This window comes from Colius striatus, chromosome 24, assembly GCF_028858725.1.
Source record: "Colius striatus isolate bColStr4 chromosome 24, bColStr4.1.hap1, whole genome shotgun sequence".
NCBI classification, from domain to species: Eukaryota; Metazoa; Chordata; class Aves; order Coliiformes; family Coliidae; genus Colius; species Colius striatus.
Window position 1 is genome coordinate 5412661 of NC_084782.1, and position 9194 is coordinate 5421854.

The 9194-nt window shown below is 47.7% G+C and overlaps 1 protein-coding gene across 1 annotated transcript; it reads left to right on the forward strand.

Annotated features, from left to right (window-relative positions):
• On the forward strand, positions 1–6502 carry ZBTB8A (zinc finger and BTB domain containing 8A). The gene is made up of 4 exons (XM_062014712.1): positions 1–194; positions 1295–2262; positions 2764–2933; positions 3321–6502. The coding sequence occupies exons 2-4, from the start codon at positions 1323–1325 to the stop codon at positions 3651–3653; spliced, it is 1443 nt and encodes a 480-aa protein (XP_061870696.1). The 5' UTR covers positions 1–194; positions 1295–1322; the 3' UTR covers positions 3654–6502.
• Positions 6503–9194: the final 2692 nt, after the last annotated feature.

Sequence of the window (9194 nt, forward strand, 5' to 3'; positions counted from 1 at the left end):
TCGGGCGTCTGTGTCCAACGCCCACGTCAGCAAATACCTTTTGTTTCTCTCACGTTCGGGCTTTCGGGGCTGCGGGAGCACCGCGTCGCCTTCAGCCACCGAGAGCCCCGACGCGGGGCCGGGGACCCCGCACCCAGCGCCCGCTGCCCTCCCTTCCCCTGGTCTCGGCGGCAGCCGCCCGCAGGACGCAGCCGGTGAGTGGCGGCCCCGGCACGCCGGCAGGCCAGGCGGGGCGTCGGGATTCGGGGACGGCAAACGGCTCCCGAGCGAGCCTTGCTACGAGGAACGGCCCCGGGCTCCGCAAGCCGCGGCGGGGTGCGCGCGTCCCGGCCCGCCGGCAGCTGCCCCTCGGCCCGCAGCCGAACGCTGCTGGGGCTGCACGGCGGGCGCCATTTGCAGCCCCGGGCGCGGCTGTGAGGAGCCGGGCGCGGCAACAAAGGGCTGCGCGGGAGCGGGCGCGGCGGGGGCGGGCGGCGGGACGCGGGGCGGCTGCGGGCGGTGGGGCGGCTGCGGGCGGCGGGGCGGCGGCGGGCGCGGGTCGGGCCGCGCCGGGCACCGGCCCCGGGCACCGGCCCCGGCAGCGTGACGGGGAGCTCCGCGGGGCGGCAGCCGGGGCTCCGCTAAGGCGGGCGGGCGGGCGGCTCCGGGCGGCGCGCCCGGCCCGATGCAGCCCGGCCAGGGGAGCGCTGGCGGGCGCCGGTGCCGCGGGCCCGGCGGCGGGAGCGGGGGCGGCGGGAGCGGGGGCGGCAGCGCGGGCCGGGCGGCGCGGAGCGCTCCGGCGGGCGGGCCCGGCGCCGTCGGGCGTCCCGGGCTCCCGCTGGTCGAGAGACCAATTCGGGCGGGCGGGCGGGTGAGTGACGGCGGCCTCCGCCAATGCCGGGAGAGCCCGGGCCGGGAGGGCTGCGGCCCCGGGGCGCTGCCGCCGCCGACTCCCGTTTCTGGTTCCTTCGCTGGCGAGGGTTTGCACCCGGCCGGGCCGGCGCGATGCGGTAACGGCGGCTCCGCGTCCTTGGCTGCAGCTGCCGGAGCGAGTCCGAGCGTTCTGCCGGCAGGGCACAGGCACCCTTAGGGAGGGGATGCCCCTAGCTGCAGCACGCGTCGCTGCCAAATAACCAGTGCTGATTCGGGTTTTTCGTCTTGGAAAGAGAATTTGTGGTTGTGCGTATTGCAATTTAAACCTGTTTATCTATTTAAGTACAATTATTTGTAAAGACGTCTGTAAAACTGGGTCTGACATCGTGTGCTGCTGAAGTCGGGAGTCACAACGAACCAAATGATTCTCTTTATTTCTTAGAGCGAGGCTTCATTTCACCTCTTCTGGAATGGAGATTTCTTCTCACCAGTTTCACCTCTTGCAGCAACTAAATGAGCAGCGCAGGCAAGACTTATTCTGTGACTGCAATATCCTGGTCGAGGGAAAGGTGTTTAAAGCCCATCGCAATGTGCTGTTTGCCAGCAGCGGCTATTTCAAAATGCTCCTCTCGCAGAGCTCGAAGGAGACGAGCCAGCCCACCACGGCCACTTTCCAGGCGTTTTCTCCAGACACATTTACAGTTATTCTAGATTTTGTGTATTCAGGCAAACTGTCTCTCACTGGTCAGAATGTGATCGAGGTGATGTCAGCCGCCAGCTACTTGCAGATGACGGATGTCATCAGCGTGTGTAAGACGTTCATTAAGTCGTCGCTGGACATCAGTGAGAAGGAGAAGGATCGCTACTTCAGTCTGTCAGACAAGGACGGGAATTCCAACGGCGTGGACCGATCCTGCCTGTACAGCACGGGCTGGAGGGCAGAGAGCAGCCCCCCGCGTTCGCACTTAAGTCCAGACCAAGGGACGTGTATGATGGGTGGAAACACTTGGAGCAATTACAGCTACTATCCAGCCTCGCAGAGGAACACCCAGCAGCAGCTGTCCAAACACGAGCAGCGGCAGGATTCCATCAAGAAGTCGCGGCACCTGGGCCTGCAGCAGCCTTCGGACATTCCTCACTATAAATCCAGCAAGCTGGAGGAGCGAGCTGCCGAGCCCGCCGGCCACATGGCTCAGCCCGAGGAACAAGTTCAGATCGAAACAGAAGTTGAGTCTCCTCACGTGGGATACCAGTACGGGCAGGGGTCTGATGTGATGCCGAGGAGCCTGGCTGTGTCACAGCAGGAGCACGAATCGCCCCGTTCCTCCGGTAAATCCAAGTCCTCAAAAGCAGAGGAGCAGTACGCGAGCATGCCCTCCATCCTGGGCGTCATGGGCAACTGGGCTGAAGGTAAGAGGCAGTTGTGCTGCACGGGCACCCTCACCTGCCCATCGTCTGTTCTGTCAGCAGTGTGCTTCACCAAACTCATCTATACAGTTGCCAAAAAGACAGGTCTATTGTCCAGAAATATAACTTTGGAAAGCTCAACTCTTTATTTTTTGGTAATTTTGAATTCCTGAAGTTCCTGGTTTACTAGAACTGGCCTGTCAGAGCACAGGATCTTTAGTGTCTCTGCTGCTTCACCTTGCAAATCCAAGTCATGACCTTTAGGGATATTTTGAAGCTCATTTTAACTGTCCACTCCTTCCCCTTTGTTGCAGTCCTGTGTAATTTACAGGAAAACACAAGCCCTTTGTGCTTGAAAAGACACACTATTTAAAAACAGAATTAATACTCTCTTTTTACTCCAAGTGGTTTGCCATTCTGCTCCTGAAGTGCCTTTTCCTACAGCATTACACAACTAGACATGTTATGACTGACTTTGTTTTTAAATCCCATTCTTTTTGACAGATGACCTGCCCAGGATGAGGTTCAAGTGCCCATTCTGCACCCACGTGGTTAAAAGAAAAGCAGACCTAAAGCGTCACCTCCGCTGTCACACAGGAGAGCGCCCTTACCCCTGTGAGGCATGTGGGAAAAGGTTTAGCAGGCTAGATCACCTCAGTAGCCATTTTCGAACAGTATGTATTCTAGTAACTGCATGATCTGTTTAATGTGTGGTTCTGTCTCAGCACAATGAGATGCAGAACATCTCTGGTTGATACATTGACTCCAGTAAAGAAGAGGTAATAGGAAACTAATGTGGTGCTGTCCCAAGTCGATTTGAAGAGTGATTTGTGTGGAAGGGGGTGAATTTCTTTGCTAGTCGATGGCTGACAGTGCCAGTCCTGTAATACAGCTTAAGTGGGAACTGCAGCTCTGGGGGTGGTTTCAGTTCTAACATTTGGTGACTGTCTCAAAGTGAGTTAATGCTACTGTTTGACACTTCTCCAGCCCTAGATTTTGTCACCTTAAGGCCCGTTTCCTTGTGGATATGTTACTGAACTGATCCATGTTGATTTTCCCAGATTCACCAGGCTTGCAAGCCCATCTGCAGAAAGTGCAAGCGCCACGTGACGGAGCTAACGGGCCAAGTGGTCCAGGAGGGGACGAGGCGTTACAGACTGTGTAATGAGTGTCTGGCCGAAGCTGGCATAGACAGCATTCGCATTGACTTGGAGGCTGAAGCACCCCTTGAATTTCCACAAGATGGGGATAAGGATTCCAGGTGGCACTATGGGGAAGACAACAGATCTGATGTGGAGATCGTGGAGGATGGATCGACTGACTTGGTCATTCAGCAAGTTGACGACAGTGAGGATGAAGCAGAAGAAAAGGACGTAAAACCAAATATTAGGTAGTTGCAAGACAAGAATTAGGAATTCCATGTGAGAGGGAGGACGTACTGTTGTGATCATAAGCCCTCCACCAACCAGCCTGTTGTTCACCATCCAGAGACGCACTGTGGTTCCTCTTGAACAGGTCCAGACTTTGCATGTATTTATGGACGTGCCACTGAGTCGATTTGGAGTTTTGTTATCAGAATACCCAGCTTTGCTTCATTAGAATCATCCTTACGTGAAATAATGAACAAGGAAACTGAAATACCACACAAATAACTTTTGATAGTAGACAATGGGTCACTTCTCAAAACCTCTTTCAAGGGAGTGAGGTCTAAGACACCTGGCACTGTAAATTGCCCACTTTTACAAACTTGCAGAGATGTGGAGTTCATGTGTGATAATCTCTGAGGATAAACAAAGTATCAATACCCCACAGCCAGAATGTAAAGAAAACCTGTCTTCAGTATTCAGAAATGAAGATAATATCCCATTAAGTCTTCATATTGTGATAAGGAAAAAAGGCAGCTAATTAAGAAAAAGCATATACAAATGTTTTAGTGTGTTGGTCTGGAAAAGCCCTGCATCCACAGCACTGTCCCTGGCAGTGTCAGCTTCTCCATGCCAACGTGAAGGAAACATGAAACATTCCTCACAAGGTTACTCCAGCTGCTGTTTTCCCTCTTTGTCCCCTGTTTATTTGCCAGTAAGGGTGGCAGAACAATTTGTACAGAATACATACTCTGTCACTAGAAATGGAACTGGTGAGACCTTCCATCTGAAAGCACTGACTACTTGTGTTTGTATTGAGCTGTACTCAGTTACACCATTGAGTTTTAAGATGGAGTCATTATCAATTTATATATTCCCAAAGCCATTCGGTCACCAAGAGAACACTCTTTAACCTTTTCAGTCTGCACTACATGCCAATGAGAACAAGCTGTACTGGAGGTTCTAAACATTACATTTGTGTCATTTTACTTACAATTAGACTACAAGAGATGAGGTGACTAATGGTGAAGGAAATTTACTACTGTAACGAGCCATTTTGTTCTGTTACTTAGTGAGTTTATCTGAAGCAGCACTGCAAACAGGAGGGGAGCAGAAATATGCTCCTGGGAAGCCTTTACTGTGTTTTCTTGGACAGACCTGAGTAATACTACAGTCCTCATCCTGTGATCACTGAACTCCATGGGTATAGGCTTAGAAAACATTTTTGTTCTTCTTTTCACCTTTGTGTGTGTGTTTGGCTGAAACCCAGGATTAGTTACAGAGCAATCCCATATTTATACTCTATAGTCTCTTTCCCAGGGCCAGCTAAAGAGGCACTATTTTATTGTTTGTGTAAAAACTGTATAGGCTTATTAATATCATCGTTACCAGAGTGCAGCATTTTCATTCCAGGCTGCAGATGGCCAGCCTGGTCTCTCAACTGACAGCTCAAGTGCTTCCTATGAAGTTCACGGTGTCAGCATCAGACAACCTTCCCCTCAGCCACGCTGTCAAGAAGCAGTTTGCTTGTCTGAGCTAAGGAGAGAGGAACTAGTGTTTTATTGTTCCTACAAAAATTACCATCCATTGGCTTAGACTTGGGAGGTGTGTGGAAGGGGGGAACTTAAAACACTTTCCAGTGACCAATGTGTATTTAAAAGGTGGATGTCAAGAGGATGGGTGGCACTTTGTTGTCTCAAGTGGCAGGACAAGGGGTAATGGACAAAAGCTGGAACAAAAAAAAATTCCACTTAGGGAAAAACTACTTTACTGTGCAGGTGAGGGAGCCCTGGCCCAGAGGCTCCTTCTCAGGAGGTCTCCAAACCCACCTGGACATGTTCCTGTGCCCCCTGAGCGAGGGAACCTGCTTGAGCAGGGGGATGAACTAGGAGCTCTCTAGAGGTTCCTTCCAACCCCTGCCATTCTGTGATATGAAAACATCTTTTCCAAACAAGACTTAGACTTGCCCCCATCCATAAAACGTGAAATGAACTGCTTAATTTCTTGGAGCTTATTACTCCTGCAATGCATATTATTAAATGGCTGAGAAATATTCCTGAGCAACCTTAACAAAATCAAATAGAGAACAAAGAAATAGATAAAAGAATATGGAATTACTTCTATCAAATTTCAAGAGAAAATGCTTGCTGAAATCAAATTTAGTAGTTTCTTTCCATTTCCCTTTACATTAAACAGCATGTGCAATACATTGTAGGTATCAGTGCCTGTTGTCCCAGAACACAGAGTGTCTGGGGTTTGTGGGTGTGTTTGGGGTGGATTAGGGGGAGGGAAAAATCCAGTGTCACTCTAGTCCAGAAATCTGAACTGCCAGCTGTAAAGGTGAGGCAATTAAATATTTCTATGTACTTCAGGGCGTTTTTAGAAGCAAAGGGATTTTTAGATCAATACTCAATCTAATTAGATACCATAAATCTCAGAATACTGAGGACCAGATGCTTCAGAAAAGGATGTGAAGTGGCTATAAATGGGCAAAGGGAACAATCTATCTGTATGAAGACTTTAAAATATGGGCACACTCACTCTTGATTTGCTTGACAAGGGTTTTTACTGGTTATATATGTTATTGTTACTCTCAGTAGCATAACTAGGTATCCATAGTAATTGTTAAAAGTATCTTATTAAGCTTGGAGTTCTAGCACCAGGCTGTGACTCCCACAGCTCACTTATGGTTTGTATTTTTAAAGGGTTGCTGGTTTTTACATTTGTTGCCTTAATTTCAGTTGTTGTTCCCTTATTTTTGTATTGCAAGATGAGATAAATGTTAAGTGCCTTCTGTTTTCTATGTCCTTCATTTTACATGGCCAGTCATATGTTTTGCTTGTTTTTCTCTAAATGAAAGTAATCCACTTAAGTTTTCATTTCCTTGCATTGCCTCTGATGACTGCCTTCTTCATATTTCTGTTAGGGTCACAGACCACTCATTAGAAGTACTATTTCCTCCTTCAAAAGAAAGACCAAATAGGGCTGTTCCCCTAGAATGTGATTTACCTCACAATACACCGATTTTATCTTTGTCTCCAGCATTTTATCTGGAAGTGCTGGAGAAGACTGTATGGAACTGTATTGACTTCTGACGATATCGATCCATCCAGATTGCTTCTGTCCATCCACATGGCAGTCTGAGAGGTTTAAATTGTAGTGCAGTACTGGAAAAAACCCCAGGTTATTCCTGAAAGTGTTCAAGACGTGGCTGATCTGATGGTGCTGGCCATCTTCCTGTGGGAGGTGGGACTAGAGACCCTCACAGCTCCTCTGTGACCAACAGTTGTAGGGTTCCTCTCAAGGTGTTTTTTTGCTATTTTATTTTTTCTCATATTTCTTTCATCATTTTCATGTTGCTTTTAGTACATGTTCTGATTATTCACCAGATTTCACTACACCATTCTCTTGTCAGTTGCTTTTCTGTTCCCTGTTTCATCTAACAACACTGCAGAGATGTCCAGTTCAAGTTTTTAGACCTCCACTTACTGTGCAACCCCAGTGTCTTTGTCCTCTCCTTTTTTCTCTTTCACATCACATCCCATTCATCTGTTTTCCATTAAGCTGTTTACATTTCTGTTCTTACTATCCCCCAAATGACACTTGTGTTAAAGGTTCAGCTCTCAGATTTCTTTTTTTCTCCCAAATTCATTCCTTTTGGTGTTTATTATATTCCAGTTGTAGAACACTAAGGCAAAAATACTTAGTGTGAGCTTTGAAAATACCTGTAAGCCCACAGATCACTAGCAGAGGACTGACACTGACTGCTACATGTATTATCTTTCCCTTACTCCTGGCTCTTCATAAGAAATCCTCCCATGAGTTTGGGATCCCTCTCAATTTTTCAATAATTTAGGAGGGGAAAGAAGTCTCTGCTGGATATATAATTATGGATATACTGCATTTCCTGCCTGAAGCATCTGGTCACTGTCAGGTTACCCCACTACCTAGCCTTGCCAGTCTCTACTGTTTTTGTATATTGGTCTCTCAGTCTGCAGAAATACTTGGCTTTAATGTCAGACAGCCTACACGGGGGCTAATAGCACTATCTTCAGCCTCATTTATTGCCTAAATGGACCTTGATTTAGCTGAAGAATGCCTGACCCAGCAACTGGCCATAGCTGAGCCCCAATTGCCTGGCTCCCCAGGATCCCTCTCTGTCAATCGTTAGCAAATCATTAGCATCTCTCAGCACAACATAGTTGAGGATCTAAGACCTGAATTGCCAAGGGCTGGCAGAGTCAAAATTTGTGTGAAGTGAGGATCAGAGCTAAACAAAACTTGTTTAGGTGAATTTATCCTAAAAAAAACCCCAACTTTAACAAATGATATTTTAATTGAATCCTCAAGGCTAAAGGTAGCAGCAGCTAGGCTGGAATAAGCCCAGACCTTCAGGGTTTAATTAATGAGTTCATAAGGAACTACTGCAGTATCTAAGAGATCTGGTCAGGTTAGTGCTGGGAACTTCACACCACGTGCAAGGTAGAGAAACACAAATTACAATCCCAAGAGGGTCCAAATAGTTAATTCTGTATTCCTTTTATTGTTTCTACATAAGTACAGCAGGGTTGGCAGAGTAGTTCAATACTCCAGTTCAAAGCATTCCAACACTAGCCTCTTCATTTTCTGGAGCATCTCAGGAAAGTCAGAAGTCAGTTAGAAGGTTACTAGTAGTTGGAAGGCAAAGTGTAAAAGAATTAGAAGAAAATGTCTCTAATCCTGGCCAAAAGGTTCAGTTTTGAAGAAAATGATCTCCTAGTCATCCAGTCCTTGCCTTCAGACTTTCAGTGTACTTTCCCCCGGGTATAAACGTTTACCCACAGCCTGTACATCTGTTGAGTGATGGGTATAATTTGATAAGCTGCTAATAAAAGCTGATAATGCCATTAGTTAAATATTTTCAGTACTGTTTCCCACATTGGAGCTATCATAACCTTTCATCATGTTGAAATGCAGAGAGGGATCTTATTTGGTGCACCAAGAATTTTAAACACAATAGCAACACAGAAGAAACCAAAAAGGAGGGAAAAAATGGCAGGAAAAAGATTTCCATATGTTGGCCTAGCTGTTGTATTAAACACTAATGAAGTTCTCTGCCACACTCTGACCCAGCACTCTTCACTGTGCAAACGGGAACTGGTTGTTCACCATGTTTTACCTGAGCCTGCTTTGAGGAAGGGGGCTGTGCCAGACCTGCAGAGCTTCCTTCCCAAAATTACTCAGTGATCTAGAGGAAATAAGGTGAAGTGGTCTCATCTTCTAATAGACTCACTATTGAAAATGTCTTGTTTTCTAACAAGCATCCTGCTTTGATTTGTGTTTTCAACCCAGAAGGGAAAAAGAACAATCCATCATACTGCACTCACAGCTGCAGTGCTTAGAGTCAGGATTATCTCCATTGTTGGAACACCAATCTTCCCCGTTATAACGATGCTGCTACAGTGAGTAATGTAGGATATCCTACCCCACAGAGATACAGATATTTCCCATTCAGGCGGCACCTGCCTTCCACATACAAAGCTATCGAGACTGGCCTTTCACAATAAGCATGCATTGTCTGCGGGAAGGCAG

Bases quoted from the DNA above. Each gene is read 5' to 3' on its own strand.
- ZBTB8A (XM_062014712.1), top strand. From the start codon at position 1,323: ATGGAGATTTCTTCTCACCAGTTTCACCTCTTGCAGCAACTAAATGAG. The intron at 2,263-2,763 runs GTAAGAGGCAGT...TCTTTTTGACAG, and splicing joins CATGGGCAACTGGGCTGAAG to ATGACCTGCCCAGGATGAGG. The intron at 2,934-3,320 runs GTATGTATTCTA...TGATTTTCCCAG, and splicing joins TCAGTAGCCATTTTCGAACA to ATTCACCAGGCTTGCAAGCC.